Consider the following 16,693-nt stretch of genomic DNA (forward strand, 5'->3'; position numbering starts at 1 on the left):
GCCCCGCCGGGAGGTCGGTGAGTCCGTCAGGGACGAGCTCCCTCTCGCCGCCGGACTTTGAAAGACGGGCGCAGACAGAAGCCACGTTGGGCCGTCACCCAAGCGTCGCTAACCCGGGAAGCAGAGACGAGGAGCGCTAAATGAGAGCGGTCGTGACATTTCAAAAATGTTTTCCAAACAAACGGTTCGCAATGACAAATTGTGAATTGTACTCGAAGAGTGGACTGCGCTTCAGAAGCCAAATTAAAGAAGCCCCGAAAAATGAAAAGGGAAGCCCTCCAAAGAAATGAAAGTCGACCTTGCTCGCCACTTCTTTCCCTCTGTCGTCTGTCCGTCACCCTTACCGAATGATTGACAGCTGTTTTGTCTTGACTCCCCCTCCAGACTCGGACGCCAAACGCAGGAAGAAGAAGAAGAAGGGGAAGCAGAAAGGACAAAGCGACGGGAAGACGGCGACGAGCAGGAGGAAGCCGCAGGCGAAGAAGCCCGACGCCAGGGGGGACGGCGAAGGCCGCGGGCGGCGGGAAGGAGACGACCAGGAGCGAGAGGAGAGGGCGAGGCGCAAAAGGGAGCGGGAGGAGCGGGGGAGGGAGGACAGGAGCCGCAGGGAAGAGGACAAACGGGCGAGGGGCAGAGCAGAGGAGCGCAACAAGGAGAACCGAGACGGCAACCGGGACGACAGGAGGCGGCGCTGAAGACCTGCCGCTGCCCCGCCTCTCCGCTTTTTCCACAAATGCTTTTGCAAGACAACACTTTCCACCTTTGCTTTCTGCTCGGCGAGCCCGCCCTCGCGTCGGAGCTCTCAGACTCAACCTCTTCTTAGGGGGGGACCACTTTGGCCCCGATTTGAGCCTGAGGTGGGCGCCCGGCAGGAGATTCCTGCGGGCCTGATCACACCAAAGCGACTTTTGCAAAAGAGTCACGTGTGTCTTGCCGCAAATCCTCGGCCCGCCCTGACGTTTCTCAGCCCAAGCGAGTGACTTTCCAACAAGTTGGCTCCGCTCTGCGCAACTTGCGGATGGACGGAATGGATGTTCCGCTCCGATCGACATTAAAACAACACGCGCCGCCACTCCTTATGGTCTCAAATTCCCCCCAGCCTCCATTTTGTTGGTTTTCCCCCTTATGACCGATCATTGTATCTATTTTCTTACAACTAGTTTTATATGCCTACATCAAGTTTACACACCTGGGTCAAAAATGAGCCAAAGTGTGATTGAAAACTGAAATGACTTAAGACGACAATAATACTCATTTGTTTCAAATAAGGACTTTGGCATTTCATTTTTGTAACTTGTTTCCATGTCCTTGGGTGAATCTGTCACTGGTCAAAGATGACCAGACAAGATCAAATGCAACAGAACATATCGCGACCACACAAATGGCCATCTCGACTTCTACCTCCCTCACCAACGATCACTCGATTGGGCTTTGTCAAGTCAAGTCAGCTTTATTGTCAAATAGGCTCGATGTGCAACATGCAGCACAGATGAAATTTCTTTCCTCTCAACCACAGGGCAAACATTTTGCAGGGTCAACACACAGCTTTTGCAAGGCAGCCCCCCCACCCGCAGTGGCGAGGACAAAGGGACGAGTACTCTACTGTATTTTTGTTTTGTTTTCATGATCGGCGACATGCGCGCGACCGACATTTGTTGACTCGTCGTCGTCGTCATCATCATCATCATCATCGCCCTTTTCCTCGGTGCTAAAATATTTTGAAAGGCTTCAAAAGTTGCGAATAGCCGTCACGGTTGTTCCAGTGTGACAAGCTTTGTCTTTGAAAGTTCACATTTGTGAATTCAAAACTGGGTAAGAAACATTATAAAAGGTGCGGTTAATATTGTGACAGAAACGTCAAAGTTCGTGGTAATTGCAATAATTGTCGGAGGGAGGAATGGTAGTGGGTGGGAATTCGTTTCCTCTGTTAATACGAGTAGTGAGCGGGAATTGGAGGACGTTGAATTGAGAAATTTAACTGACCTTGACAAACTACAGACCGTGCAGACAGGTGAAACTTTAACTTCCAACGAAGCATTTATGGTTGCATTCTAAGCGACGAAATGTGCCCGCAGAGCCTCTCCCTGACTTATTGGTACAATCGTACGCCACACACTGTGGCATATTTACCGCGAAGATAGAAATAAACTGAAAACGCAGCTCGAAAAGCTAGGAATTCATTGACGAGCATTGAACAAGTGGCAACGTAAGATGGCCGCCGGGCCGTTTCCTCCGGCTTCACTTCTCCCTATCGCGATTATGTGGCATTGTTAGTCCCCTCAGATGATGTCTATCCCCGTGGCTCTGCTGCGAGGTGGGACATTTTTTTTTCTCCCTTTCTTTTTCGGTGCTTTGCATTTTTTTTTTCTTCAAGGAAGGAAGGACGTTGTCGGTGACGTACTTCCGAACGCGAGCGTGCTCGCCGAGAGACCTCTGTGTTCACTTCCCGTTCTGCACGCAACAGCGGGAAAATGGACGGACGCAAACGCTGGAGCAGTTTCGACGACGGCAGAGAAATGAGGAGCTACAACGGGAGAGACAAGTTCAAGTTCCCCAGAACGATGAGTAGCGCCAACCAGCATTACGGCCAACATTACAACGAGCAATACAACGCCAATTACAGCGCGCACCCCAACGAGAACTACAACCAAGGTGCCGGCGAGCATTACAACGACCATTACGCCGCGCCGCTCGGCCCCGGAGCGAACCGCTACAACAGCGACGCCGGCTTCCAGCGCTTTCCCGCGGAGCCCGGCGTCCAGCGAGCGCCGTGGAATCAAAACAAGACGGAGGCCATTTGCTGTTGCCCGGCGCACGAAGGTAAGAAGCGGGCGTTTGGGTGCGGGGCAAATGACGGGGGGGAAAGGCTTTGAGCCACGAACGCCGCGGCGCCAGCCGTAGCGAGCGACTCGAGGTCGCCGCGGTCGCTTCGGCCGACGGCGTACGTACTTTGGAGAATCCCACATCGGCGGACGACCGACGTCAAACGTCTTGATCGCGCCTCTACGCAAAGCGGCAGCCTGATGAAAAAGAACTTTTGTTTTGAGCGTTCTCCAAAAAGAAAGGCCTGCTTCAAAGGAATTCGACTCTTGCTTCGTTTCCAGCGCGAGTATCGCTCACTTAAACCTAACTTCCTAGGTGGCCGAAAGGGATTGTGGGTAACCTGGCAAGAGCCAAATGGATTCCAAGGAGCTGTCCACCGTGATCATTCGGGGACTTCCAAAAAATAGTCCCAAGAAATTAAAAAACTTTTCAAAACAGTTACTTGAAATGAAATATTGAAGTCGAACCAATAAAAAAAAAACCCCACTGTTCAAAACTACTTTGCAACAAGAGAACAAAAAAAAGATGTTTAAAGTTGGAAGACGTTGAAGAACTAATCAAGGGCTCTGGTTTGTTTGCATTTGTCAGGAAACATGTGCGCCACGCTGGCCGCCGCCCTACCAGGCCTGCTCGCCGGCGCCGGAGGACAAGGCGGGATCATGATGAAACCTTTCCTGCATTTTCCTGTCAACAACAACACCGCTGCTCCACCTGCGCCTCATCTTTTCCCAAATTTCAACGCGGTGCGTCCAAACTGCACATTGGGACTCCGCTGGCAGCTCGTGATCTGAAGTGTCACGTCACCATGCTGACGTTACGGGCCACTTTTTCTACGGGTCATTTAACAACGCTCGTGTCCCCTGATAGTTTTCGCTCAATGAGACGAACACTAGCGCCTACTTTTCATACATCGGGTCATGATGGTTAGTTTTATCCGATTCCATTGTTCCATCAAACTTTCAGCAGACTATCCAAATGCTAAAACATTGGATAGATGCGGCACGAATGCTTGGTGGATGTTTTCGTTTTGGTGCGTCTGATTCAACGCCGCCGACTTTAGCGGCTGGCGCCTGTATGACATCGTCATGATTGATGTCTGGCTTTCCGCTGCCGAGAGAAGCCCGCCGTTGTTTTTGACGCCGCGTGTGTGCGCGTGCGTGCGTGCGCTCACAGTCGCAGGCGGAGGCGCACTACCGAGGCAGCCGTCACGCCAAAAAGCTGAAGATGCAGCAGAGCAAGGAGGAGCACAACGAGGCGTCGGTCGACGCGGCCGCCAAAGACGGCGATGCCGGCCCCGCCCCTTCGACGGGAACGAGCGCCGGTCGCAGCGCAGGTTGACGACTTTTACTCCTTCCTTTCTGATATTCACTCCTTTAAATTTCAGCGGCAACTTTGAGTTAGCCGCAAAATGTGACGATCGTTTGGCTCGGGTGTGTTGCGGGAGGGAGCGCCGCAAAGCCCCGTCATAGACCCCCGCTCTTATTCAACTCCTCTCTTGTCGCCGCAGAAGTGGCCTCCTCCAGCAGCGCGGCGGGCCAAGCGGCCCCGCCCGCCGGCGAGTGGGATGCCGAGCGGGCCAAGAAGCTGCTCTACTGCTCGCTCTGCAAAGTCTCCGTCAACTCCCTCATGCAGCTGGAGGCCCACAATTCAGGTCAGACGGCCGTCGCCCGCCGCTTACGGCCGTTCGTTGTCAAAAGTCGCCGCAAACCGCGCCGCTCGCGGTCGCCTTGGCCTCGCCCCTCCCTCAAAATGTCTTCTTGAGAAGACAGTCCGCGGTACAATCAAAAGCGCAAACGTCAGATTTCGGAGTCGGCGGTGGGCCGCTAACGCTTCGTAGTGGCTCTGCGAGACGGTTGGCGAGGGACGCGCCGACATTGCGCCGGCCGACCCGTTGCACGTCGCGCCTCCACGCCCTCGTCTTCTCGCCCGCAGGCACCAAGCACAAGACCATGTTGGATGCCCGGAGCGGTTCGGGTCCCGTCAAAGCGTTGCCGCGAGCCGGCGCGAAGGTCAAGTCGCCTCCCGCCGGCGCGCCTTCAAAGAGTTGCGCTCCTCAGAACAAAACCTTCCGCTGCGGAACCTGCAACATCCAGGTCAACTCTGAGATTCAACTCAAGCAGGTGACGGGACGCTCCTCCTGTTAGCCGCTTGCTACGTTAGCATCGTCTGAGTTGTCGATTGTTGTCGTTGCAGCACATCGCCAGCAGGAAGCACAAAGACCGCCTGGCGGGGAAGCCGACCAAGCCCAAATTCAACAAAAGTCAACGCATGGTCAGTGTCGATGCTGTCCTCTCAAACGGCACACGTTAGCGTTAGCATCACGCAAGCCGTCTTGGCGAATGTCACGAACATACTCGCCGCGATCACCGGCGGCGAGAGCTCGAACGATCCCGACGCGATTCGAGGCGAACGCCGCCGCTCTTAGCAACAGGCGAGCATTAGCATCTGAAATCAAAGCTCGCACCCGTCGACTTTATTCGATAGCTTTAGCACTCTCGCGCTAGGTGCAGACCGCACACGAGATATCGGGCAACGGCTGACAGTTGAAAGGGAAAAAAAAAGGTTGTGCTCCCCCGATTTTGAGCCCACGCAAACACTCGCCCCGCACACGACCACGACGAGGCGCTCACGTCAGAAGTTGGCGTGGCTTTTTTTTTTTTGCTGTTAAAAGGAGGGAATCATTGCGTGTTGCCTTCCGCGCTTGTTTTTGCTGTCAGGAGGTGAGCACGTCTTCTGATTTGACCTCGCCGCCGCCCGCCTCCTCGTCCGGCTCTGTACCCCACCCTGCGCCCGGACCGATCAGAGCCAGTCAAGGCTCCGCCCTCTTCGCGCCCTACTGAACCGACGAAGGCCGGCCGGACGGCAACGCCGACAGGTAAGGCCGTCCCCGGTTGCCGCCACGTTTGGATCGGCGCTTCCGCATCAGCGGCCTCAAGACGCCCGGCGTGCCCAAAACCCGCGCCTGCGCCTTTTTCGGCGGCGTCCTCAAGCCTTGGACTTGACTTCACTCCTGCTTGAAACGTGAACCGTTTTGGGGCGAGAATAAGCGTTGAGCCGCCGCGCCGCGTTATCTTCAGTTGAGGGCCCCGTCGAAGTTTCCGCCCTCCTCCTGCCTTGACCCTCGGGCGGGATTTCTGCCAACGGCGGGGCAGGGATTGAAAAGGCGTCAATCGCAGCATCATCAGCAGCTGCTGATGAGGACGATGATGGCTGGCCGGTTGGCCGGCTGCCTGCTCCCGTTGTATGAGGAGAACGTTTGCAGCTACTGTTTGTATGAGGCCGAAATGTGCGCCGCTGTGGATGCGGCAGTCCGAGTTTGAAAGTTCCTTCCTCTTCGGCCCGGAGATTTCTCCAGGGGAGCCCCGTCCGGCCGTGACGTCGTCCAAACGGCTTCGGGAACTTTTGCGGCGGGGCCTGCCGAAGCACCTCGGACGAACGACTCCTCGCTCCTCCTCAACCGGACGCGCGCAAGCGGCACCCGCTCATGTTAGCATCGTTAGCTCGCGTCCAGGAACGCCAGGCGCGATGTTAGCTCGTCACAAGCTAACAAAAATTAGCCACCGGCGGTTTGGGAAACGGCGAGACTGCGTTCATCGAAGCCGTTGGTACGCGGCGGACGCTGCGGCCGAATCACGGTGCACTTTTTTTTCTTTGCGCTGCATTGACGCTCGGCCCTCCATTACGACAGGCCGGCTCACTCCTTCCCCCCCGACTGTAGAACGTAAGCGGGTTGTTTTCTTTTTCATTTTGTCCTTGTGCGGACCGGGCATGTAGCCTTCGTCTGTTTGGATTCTGATTTGTCGTTCTTTGAAATGATTCTGCTTTCTTTCGACGCGTTGGCCTGAAAAACTTGGTTTCCAGTCTCGCCGAGGGAAGCTGATCCCAAAGGTTCCCGGCCCGACTGAGAGCCACGGAAAAGTGCCCGCAAGGGTCAAATAAAAGGCGAGAAATGTTTTGCTTTAGTTTGTTTTGTTTTTTTTTTAGTGAGAACAACAACAACAAAATGGAAACATTGTGGTTGAAAGATGAGTGGAAGCGGTGCAGCCAAATGAATCCAAGGAAGAAAGACACAAGTGGGAAGAAATCAATCCAATTTCATGCAACAAGCCTTTTTTTTCTTTCTTAATTTATATCGCCACACCGTCGCACCCGCATCGTTTTTAATGACCATTTTGGTTCCTTATTTATTGCTCATTATTTGACATTTTCTTTTAGCATGCAAAGTGCCTGTGAGCGTTTTTTTTTTTTTTCTTTTCCTTCCTAGCGCTATCGAAATAAAAAGTGTTCTTCTCGTCAACACGGTGGCGGGGGGGCGGGGGTTGTCCAAAGCGGGTCAGTGCTTGTGATCTCGCGATGGCGACCTTGCTGACCCTGACCGGCCGCCACTGTTGAGGTCCGAAATGGAGGCGTATGCAAGCAATGTTTTTTTTTTTTTGTTTTTGAGGGTGGGGGGGGGGGATTCTTTTATTGGTTCCATGTGAGGAAGTACAATTGTGTCGTCGTACGTGTTCAACCCGCTATAGACTTGGACAAACCTTGGAAGTACACAACTAATGCTTGGACAAACATGGGCGTGAAATCAAATTTGAAGGATGCAAGGGCACGCGCGCACACACACACGTGACGTGTTGAGTGCGCCAAAAGAAAGTGCAGCAATGTGTGCAGAGTGTGTGTGTGTGTTTGGAAGGCGGCGGGGACGAGTGGAGGTCTTGGAACTCACGACAAGGCAAAACTCCTTTTGTGACGGGTGTGACGAAGCAACCCAGGAAGCGAGCGCCCGCTTGACGTTCGCGGATTCTCCGCGGCGTGCGTTTGGGCTCACGTCCTGTTTTGGGGCCGGCGCGGGGATGGCGTTGAGCTCGGATTTCTCCCGTCGCTTGATGGCTTTCGATTTTGAATCCCGGTTGATGGTAGCGTTAACGCCACCGATGACGGGCGGGTCATCTGGAAGGGTCGCCCGACTTTGTGCTCAAAGGACCTCATACAAGTGCGAATGACAGTGACATCGCCGTCACCAGGATGCCGTTGGCGCTAACTCGGCCGCGACTCCACGTGATCCATCTCGGTGGTGGTTTTCCGGGCGCCCTCGTCCTGGTCTCTGGGCAGGAAGCGCAAGTGTGCCACTTCCTGTCAAAGCTGCCCCCTCCCCACCCCCACCTCGCCCCCACCAGAGTCCGGCAGCTGTGAAGCTCACTCCTCCTCCTCCTCCTCCTCCCCTTCTCCAGCCATGACCTCCACCAGCAGCTCGGCGGTGCAGGTGGCCTCCCCCAGATTGTTGACGGCCTTCACCGTGTACTTGGCGTCGTCGTCGCCCGACACCTGCGACGGAAACCAAGTCGGGAGAAAAGGCTCAAGTCTTCCAACGGACTGCGTCTGCAAAACGTTGGGGTACACTTTGACAGGATTTCTTGGGGAACGCGACTCATGTCTCGACGCCCCCAAAGTTGAGGATTTCAGGCTGAGATTTGAGTCCCGACATCAAACGTGCGCGAGGCCAAATAATTATTTGACGGCCTTTCAACTCTTGTCCAACTGCCAACGAGATTGAGTACTTTTCGTTGTTGGGGCGGGGGGCACATGGCTCGTATGTAAGTTGGCCATTCGTACGCCTGTCGTGGCTTTCACTTCTTGCTCGAGGTCTGCCTCGGCCGTAGTCGCTCAGCCGTTCATTTGGTGCCCGTTTTTGCCAGTATTGTGCTTCCCTTCTGAAATAGCGTTTTCTTTTTGAGCCCCCCCCCGGCATCCTGTCTTTGGGCTATGCTACGTCACCTATGCTACGTGAGACTGGCCCGCTCTCTTCCACGCGGTGCCGATGCTACTTGGCGGCCGATGATTTGCGACTGCGGCTTGTTGAAACACAGACGGCGATTTAACTCTCTTACGGTTCTGCCACGGAAACCGTGATGGAAACGACAAACGTCCCCCCCGTCGTCGGAGGGGTAGCGCGCTTTGTTGAAGGCGACGGCGTCGGGCACCTCAGAAATGACCAGGCTGCAGTTTCCGTCCTCGTCGTAGTCGATCTGGAAGTGCCTCGTCTCCTTGATGGGCTGCTCGTCCTTGTACCACACCACCTCGGGGTCCGGGTAACCTGCCGACGGTTGGTGCGGTTAAGCCCGCGGCGGGCGGCCTCGGCGGCGGGCGGCCTTGGCGGCGGGCTCTCGGGGTACCTTCGATCTTGCAGTCGAAGCGCGCGGCGCTGCCCTCCACCACCTCCACGTCCCGGATGACGGCGCTGAAGCTGGGCTTGCACTCGGCCTTCTGCTCCAGCTCCAAGCACTCCAGGAAGCGGTTGTCGTCTGAAACGCGCAACGGGCGGCGACCGCCTCAGCTTTGCTTTGTCTCGTTGAACGGCAATGGGGAGGAAGCGTGCGCCGTCGACAAGCAGAACGAGCTTTGGACCGGCCGTCAATCTGTGAGCGACTTGACGCCCGCCGCCGCTCGCGCACGGACCACAAAGGACAAGGCGGCGGGGTCCGAGCCGGCCGCAGTCGAAAACGGACGCGACGTTCGACAGCTCGGGGAACAGCAGTGCGTTCGCGCAAGCGGCGATGAATCGGGAGGGCACCGCGCGACCTCCCCGTGGCCAAAGGCTTCCGCCACGTTTTGCTTTTCAAACGCGAGCGTACCTTCGGTGGGCGAGCCCCTCTTGGCGTGGACGCCCGCCATCATGGCCATGGACGAGAGTCTGCCGATGGCTTTGATGGCGTGGCCCGTTTTCTGCCACTTCCTCCTCAGGATGTACTTTTTCATCCTCTCCTTGGACAGCTTCTTGGCCTTCATGGTGTTGGTGTCCTGCTTGAGCCACGTGTGCTCCAGACACCGGGGGCAGCTCAGACGCGCCCTGCCGACCCGAAGCGACAACAGAAACCAGCCCGAGTGACAACCCCGCCCCGGAGACACGGAGCGCGCCGTCAAAGTGTGCGACTGAGAGCGGGCGGGCTGACTTCATGTCCTTCTTGAGCAGGCTGGTGATGAAGTCCTTGGCGTCATCCGAGATCTCGTCGAAGGCCTCGTCCTCAAAGTCCCACGTGGCCGAAGTCACGTTGGCCAACGTCTCGTTGTCGTTGTCGCCCATGAAGGGCGACAGCCCGCTCAGCCTGACGGGGGGGAGAGAAACGCAGGTCAAGCGAGGGCGCGGGCCGCGCTAGCGGATTCCTTCGCTTTGGTACGTGTTAGCGAAGCCGCCGCGAGAGCGAGATAGGAGCGCTTCTGATGCCGGATGACCTCGGTCACGCGTGACCGACGATCTCCGGCGGACGACCGCCGCGGTTGTCGACGCGCGGATCCTCTCGGCGCGAAGCGATACTCACAGAATATAGCAGATGACGCCGATGCTCCACATGTCAGTGGGGTAACCGATGGCTTCGTAGTTGATGACTTCGGGTGCCACGAACTCGGGCGTGCCGAACAAAACTTTGAGGGTGCCGGCATTTTCTGCGGGAGACAAAGAGCGGGAGCGGGAGCGGTCGCGCGGGTTAGGAGGCGATTCCGAGGTCGGCTCGTCTGAAGTCTCGGAGCGGGCTCGGGTCACCTAGCCGCCTGGCCAGGCCAAAGTCGATGAGTTTGATCTTGCTGCCGATCTTGTTGACGCACATGATGTTCTCGGGTTTGAGGTCCAGGTGCACGATGCCCTGCTCGTGGATGAAGCCCACGCCGTCCACGATCTGCAGCATGTACTTGATCACCTCGCGCTCCGACAGCTCAAAGTCCTCGTCGATGATGCGCTCGAACAGCTCGCCGCCCGAGATCCTGTCCGGCACAGGAAGCGAGTCACTCCAGGTCGCCGTTTCGTCTTGGCCAAGTCCGCTCGCGGTCAATCGGGAGGTCCGGTCCGGTCTTTTAAGAGTCTTTTTATCTTGTGCCGATAATGTGATTTGCCTTACCGGACTCGCGTCTTGACCGCGGGTAAGCGACGTGACTTAGCGCGGGACTTGATTTGACCTCACTTGCCAAAGACGAAATTCACGGCGACTTGGATTGATTAACAGAATCGCTAGCAGGTCCATTTTTTTAGGAGACTAAAGGTAACGCTTTCATGTTGGCAGTTCTCATTTCTCCTTTTTTATCTTTTGGGCAGAACGACCTCCCATATCTGCTGAGAAATCACCTGTCGGTGGTTCTCGTGGTGGCTTTGGGCTCCTTGTGCAATGCCTCGAGACACCACAAGATGGCTCTCAAAGCCCGCTGACTTGGTGGCGACCTTGCCGCATTTTTTTTTTTTTTTCGGAATCAAAATCAAATCTGGAGATCGCCGACCAAGCCTCGCAGTTCATTCGGCAGTTTGAATCCCACGAGACCCTTGCGCTCAAGTGGCTTTTCCTCCTGCCGTCTTCCCACCTCCCAAAACCTGGAGCTTCATTTCAGCCTGGAAATTATCCGCATCGGAAGTGAGCAAGAATCGAATGCGTCCGGTCGCGTCTCAAGTCCAAGTTGAGTCACAAGTCACGCGAAGAGCGGCCGGAGTCAACGGGGGTCCGAGTCACTCCGAAAGCGGCCTACATCTCCAGCACCACCACGATGTCCGACTTTCCCTCGAAGGCGTCCACGCACTGGACCAGCTTGGGATGGTGCAGGCTGTTCATGATGCCGATCTCTTGCCGGACGTTGTCTTTGTCCTTGGCCGAGTACGCCTTGATGAACTTGCCCGCCCACACCTTCTTGGTGGCCTTCTCCACAAGCTTGAACACCTGACCAAACTTGCCCCTGCGACACCCGACACCGCAGGAAACGGATGAACGCAAAGAAGATTTTGGACATTGACAGCTGTGTGCATTTTCTGAGAAAATGAGAACTAGGGGTAGGGATCCGCCCCACGGACCAACGGCCGCATCCCCGCACAAACGTCATTTAGTGCGCGTGCTGAAAGGAGCTTACGTTCCCAGCCTCTCCTCCACGTCGTACAGCTCCTTCACCTTGATGTCGGTTCGGACCGTCACCTGCCTGTAGTCGGGCTCCTTCTCCGAGTCTGCCGCACGGGGAACACCTTGTCAGAGCGCTCGCGTGACGTGACGGTCAAACCGACAACCCCGCGGCCCGACGTCACACACGTGCGAGTCGTGAGCAAGTTCCAAGTTTTAACCAAGTCGAGTCATGATTTCAGTCTGAAGCCCCCCCCCCCCCCACCATGACCTTTCTGTCTTCACCGGTCAACGCCCAACCGAACCTCCCCCCGAGTACCAGTATGAGTATCCGTACCATCCTCCTCCTCCTCCGCCTCCTCCTGGTTCTCTGTCGACGGAAGCAGAGAACGCAACCGTTACTTGACTCGACCGGGTTCGGTCACGGTCAGGCCGCTTCCGCACGCGTCGCCGGCGTTGTCCTCACCGTTGTCGTCCGCCAGGCCCACGGCGACGTCCTCGGACTCGGCGCTCGGCTCGCTGATGCCGTAGATGTTCTCCGCGCGGATGCGGAACTTATATTGGCGCTCCGGAAGAAGGTTCTGGCGGCGGACGAGACGGGGGACACCGTCACGGCCGTGTTGGCGGACGAGGCCGTGATCTTAGACCGAAGCGAAGGCCTCCCCGCGGTCGATGCGGTCGGCATTTCCGGCCCATCTCAAAGATCAGGGTCACGGAACCGCGCCGGAGCAATCGACACCCCCGAGCCACCCCCTGCACCCAATTGGTCACGGCGCTATCCGGCTTCAGTGGGGCGGCGTCGATCCGACCGCCACTCGCCCCAACAAACGTCATCGCCGTGATTTTCGTCCGAGTGCCCGGCCGGCGCAGTGCGTCACCGTCACGTGTCGGGGACACGGAAAGACAAACGCGCGGGTCATCTGCACGGAAAAGGGACACGGACGGGGACAAAGACTCGGGGGGGGGGGCGAAGACCCGGCCTGAGAAAGGGTGACGACGGACAAAGAGGGAAACGCGGACAAGGCGCGGTCAGAGAGATGCAGGCGGACGTACTTGGACGTTGTAGGATGTGCTGTTGCAGGACACGAGCGGCGTCCACTTGCGGTCCACGGAGTTGTACATCTCCAGGTGGTACGTCTGGACGGCGCTGCCGCCGTCGTAGGTGGGCCCGTACCAGGACAGCGTCAGGCCGGAACGCCTCACGTCCGACAGGGCCGGGACCTTGGCGGGCGGGTCCGGCTTGTCTGGAGGACGGAGGACATTTTGGACACCGGCTCCATCTCGCGGCGCCGCTTCGCCTCCGGCCGAGTCGGCTCACCGCTTTGAGGCGCTTTACCGGGCACGAGTGTCGACGCGCCGAGGGCAAATGATTGTTTTGGAAAAGAACGGACGTGCCCTTCCCGAGACGGACCAAAGCGCGTGCGGGAGAAGGAAGGCTCGCGCGCCCGGGCGGAGGTCACCCGAAGGCCGAGCCCGCGGGAAACGTCGCTCCTCCGCCGCCGCCATAAAAGGCGTCCGCGCTCCCTTCGTGTTTCCCCAAACAAAGATCGCTCGACCCGCGCCGAGCCGACCGCCTGAGCTTAGCGTAGCGTGGCGACGGTAAGCCGAGACACGTGCTCGGAACACGCGATGCGCTAATGCTAACGTGCTCTAACATGGCAAGATTTGGAGATAGGCGCGCCATGTGAAGCCACGAGGACTGTTCAAATCTTCAGGCAGACCTCACACACCTCAAGATACTAAACGTGTCGAAGCGCCCGTGACGTGACGACGGCACGATTTTGACTTTCCGGACCTGAATTTGACACCTCTGAACCTCGCCTATTTGAACACGGTGTTGACAACACGCGCATGCTAACTGGAGAAGAAGCGAGCACGCCAACGCCGATGTTCATGCCGGCGTCAAGCTAACGTTCACGCCAATGCGAACATGCTCACCTCGCCATGAACGCGCCTACTGTGAGTGCTCACATGACGGTGCTCAACCGCCAATGCTAATCTTCACGGTAATGCATGCGAATCCGAACCATCACCCTGTGAGATGTGAATGCTAATGCTAAGATGCTAACGGGGGTAAAAAAAAAACAAAAATTCCTCACCCACAATGGTGAGGTTGAGAGCGGCCTGCCGGAGGCCATATTGGTTCCTCAGCTCGACGGTGTAGCATCCGCAGTGCTCCTGCTGTCCGCTGGCGATGGTCAGCAGGCTGCTGCTGTCCGTGCTGCGGATGGACGTCCCCGCCGCCCCCTCCTGGATCTGCGCACAGGACACGCGCGGCCCGCGTTCAAAGCCGCCGGCTGGCGAGGGCGCCGGCGCGCGTCTCACCGGTTTCCTGAACTTGAGCCACGTGCAGCTGATTGGCGCAGCCCCGGAGAACTTGCAGAGGATCTCCACCTTCTCCCCCGCCAGGATCTTCATGTCCTCTGGGAACTGAACGATGTGAGGAGGCAGCGCTGCGCGACCCAACACACACACACACACACACACACACACACACACACACACACGCCTCAGTCAGCACGCCTGCCCCGTGTTTGCGCGCGCGTCGGTGCGTCACCTTGCTTGGGAGGCGTCTTGGCCGTGGGCTTCTTTATTCGAGCTTCGCCTGTCAAAACAAAACAGGCGCACTGGTGATGACTTGTCCCAAAAATGGCCATGCCCATGTTTGGGCATCCTGAGGTGCGCTGCTTCCTGTTTGCCTTCTATTCGAGCTCGAGATCCATCGTCATACTCGCCCTTTACTGTGCGTATTTGCGTGACCCAAGCAAACCGGCGCTCCCAGTCGGCTTGTTCTTTTTGGCGGGGGCGGGGCTTGTTCATTTATCATTCGCCTTCTTGATCGCAAGAGCCCGATGACGACTCCAATTTGCATTCAAGTGGTCGTCGCCACGCTTATTGTGATTTTGTCAACTTACTCTCCAAGGTGGCCGCCGCCATCTTCTTGTTGGAAGTCTTGTCCGCCGCAGACTTTTCCGGAGGATCTGCTGACGCAAAAAGCCTTCAAACACTTCAAGGCAAAACACATCCGGTTCGAGTTGATCCGCAACCGTGCCGCCGACCGACCACGTTTTCTGTTGCTCGGCAGGACTTTCTGCGTCTTGAGCTGAGAGCAAACTTTTGAATCGCGAGCTCTCGACGGCGGCGGCGAACGTATCTTAGCCGCGCGCTTGCCGAGGGAACGTTTCGGAGTCAAAACGGATCGACGCGGAAACCGCGTCGTGTCATTTCCGAGTCCGCCGGCTTCGCGCTAGCGCACAATGAGGCCAAGGAAATGAGCGGCAATGGAGTCGCCTTTATGCGACCGATGTTTGAGTACAAACGGCAGCGGCACAGACACCAAAACAAAACTCGGGGGCATCGCCATCATTGGGCTGCGCAGTCTTCTGGGTCACGTGATCCGATCGAAATCTCTGGATGTCCCAATGAAACTGCCCCCTGGTGGCCAGGGGCACACACTGCAATGAGCTGGACTGCGTCGCATCTCTTGGAATTCTTGAACTTACACGCCCGCGTGAGTTTGTGTGTGTCTGTGTGTGTGTATATAGAGAGCGAGAGGTTGACAGCCACCCACACTTGTATAAATCAACTCATGTTTGTGTGCGTGATGTGTTTTCACAGGTCCGGCATAGGTGGCACGAACCGAAATGCTGGAAAATGCGCCAAGGAGAGAAAAAAAGTGACTCCAATATGGACTTTGGCGGTATTCCATTTCATCCGGTCAGCGGAGGCACGGTCGCGCCATCGTTTGCCGGCACCGGAATATTTCTTACCGTCCACCAGCACCAAACAGGAGCATTCGGCCCAGCCCGCCGAGTTTTCCACTTTGCATTTGTACTCGCCTTCGTCCTCGGGCAGCGCCTTGTCGATGCTCAGCGAGCACACGCCGCCTGTGGCGGGGCGTCGGCGCCGCACGCAAACAAGCAAAAGAGAAGAAAAGAAAACGTGATCATCCCGAACGAGAAGCCGCCGGCCGCGTTCCATTTCGGCTTTTCTCCGGAAAAGGACGAAAAGGCGACCGGCTCGACGCTTGCCGTGCGTCGCCGCGGGCAACAAAACGCGGCCGCGAGGTCAGGAGAAAAACACGCAAATGGCATTTGGGCTTTTGCTCGGGGAAACAACTCGAGCCGTTGTCGGCTGCGGTCGCTTCAAGCGCTCAAGAATTGGGCCGATTGAGAGGAAGCGCAAACGCGTTCCTCTTAGGCTCTTATTTGGAACTTTTTTTGCAAGGAGGACTTGAAAATCTTCCCGTGGGAAGGATTGCAATTGGTCACGTGGCAATTGAGGGCAAAATGGATTCACTTGGTCAAGGCTTTCGTTCCGGAAAATGATGTCATCGGGTGCCCGTGAGCGGAACTTGGAAGTTCTGGACGTTGTGTGTGTGTGTGTGTGTGTGTTGACCTTGGTTTTTGAGAACGATGAACTTGGAGGCTTTGACAAGTTTGCCGTCGAGCGTCCAGCTGGCGCTGCCGTCGCAGGCGGCGTCCAGTCGGCACTGCAGGTGCAGGCGCTGGCCGTCCAGAACGGTGGCGTCGCTCAGCTTCTCCGTGAAGGATGGCGGCGTCTTTCCGCCGCCATCCTTCACGCAGTTGTTGGCCATCTCGCCGCCCTGCCCGTTTTTGGCCTCGCCGCCGCCGCCGCCGCCGGTCTTCTTGTCATCGACGGCGTTCTTCTTGGCGGGCGCCTGGACGGGGGCGGCGGCGGCCTTGTTACCGCCGCCGCCACCGCCGCCCTTCTTCCCCAGCACGGCGCGGAAGTCCATCTGCGCCGCGGCGCCGCTGGCCGCCTTGCGCTCGTCCTCCGTCTTGGCCTTGACCCCCTTCAAGTTGGCCTTAAAATCCATGGTGGCAAGGCGGCGCCCTCCCCCGCCTCCACGCTGGCTCGGGTCCCGGCTGCTGGTCTCCCGGCGCCCCGGCGGCGGGTGGGCGCGGACTCGCTTCCCGCACCCGTCCGGCGCGCGTCCCGACCTCCTCCTCCTCCCCGCTCGGCTTCCTGCCGCCGCCGCCGCCGCTCTT

At 57.2% G+C, this 16,693-nt stretch overlaps 2 protein-coding genes across 3 annotated transcripts in view; one reads left to right on the top strand and one right to left on the bottom strand.

Annotated features, from left to right (window-relative positions):
* Positions 1-695, top strand: part of cwc22 (CWC22 spliceosome associated protein homolog) — a 10,617-nt gene extending 9,922 nt beyond the window's left edge. Inside the window, exon 21 of the mRNA XM_019871912.1 lies at positions 385-695. Within this exon, the coding sequence (XP_019727471.1) occupies positions 385-695 (311 nt within the window). The remainder of the gene's footprint in view (positions 1-384) is intronic.
* Positions 696-6,989: 6,294 nt separating this feature from the next.
* On the bottom strand, positions 6,990-16,659 carry mylkb (myosin light chain kinase b). 2 transcript variants are annotated; one of them, XM_019871925.1, is made up of 18 exons: positions 16,080-16,659; positions 15,452-15,568; positions 14,597-14,662; positions 14,239-14,286; positions 14,007-14,134; positions 13,781-13,937; positions 12,735-12,925; positions 12,148-12,262; positions 12,024-12,051; positions 11,698-11,790; positions 11,323-11,526; positions 10,355-10,572; positions 10,134-10,257; positions 9,768-9,920; positions 9,450-9,664; positions 8,991-9,119; positions 8,799-8,911; positions 6,990-8,142 (listed from the first exon to the last, which is right to left on the bottom strand). In XM_019871925.1, exons 1-18 carry the CDS (start codon positions 16,519-16,521, stop codon positions 8,014-8,016), a joined length of 2,670 nt encoding a protein of 889 aa, XP_019727484.1. In that variant the 5' UTR covers positions 16,522-16,659; the 3' UTR covers positions 6,990-8,013. The 2 variants fall into 2 exon arrangements, with proteins under 2 accessions (XP_019727484.1, XP_019727485.1); XM_019871926.1 differs by having other exon boundaries at positions 11,698-11,788; positions 12,019-12,051; positions 16,080-16,544.
* Positions 16,660-16,693: the final 34 nt, after the last annotated feature.

Source organism: Hippocampus comes, unplaced genomic scaffold (assembly GCF_001891065.2).
Source record: "Hippocampus comes isolate QL1 unplaced genomic scaffold, H_comes_QL1_v1.1 scaffold277, whole genome shotgun sequence".
NCBI classification, from domain to species: Eukaryota; Metazoa; Chordata; class Actinopteri; order Syngnathiformes; family Syngnathidae; genus Hippocampus; species Hippocampus comes.

Coding starts and splice junctions, on each gene's coding strand:
- mylkb (XM_019871926.1), bottom strand. CDS start 16,521: ATGGATTTTAAGGCCAACTTGAAGGGGGTCAAGGCCAAGACGGAGGAC. Junction 10,573..11,322: donor ATCGTGGTGGTGCTGGAGAT/GTAGGCCGCTTT, acceptor TGTGCCGGACAG/GATCTCGGGCGGCGAGCTGT. Junction 9,120..9,449: donor GAGGGGCTCGCCCACCGAAG/GTACGCTCGCGT, acceptor TGCGCGTTTCAG/ACGACAACCGCTTCCTGGAG.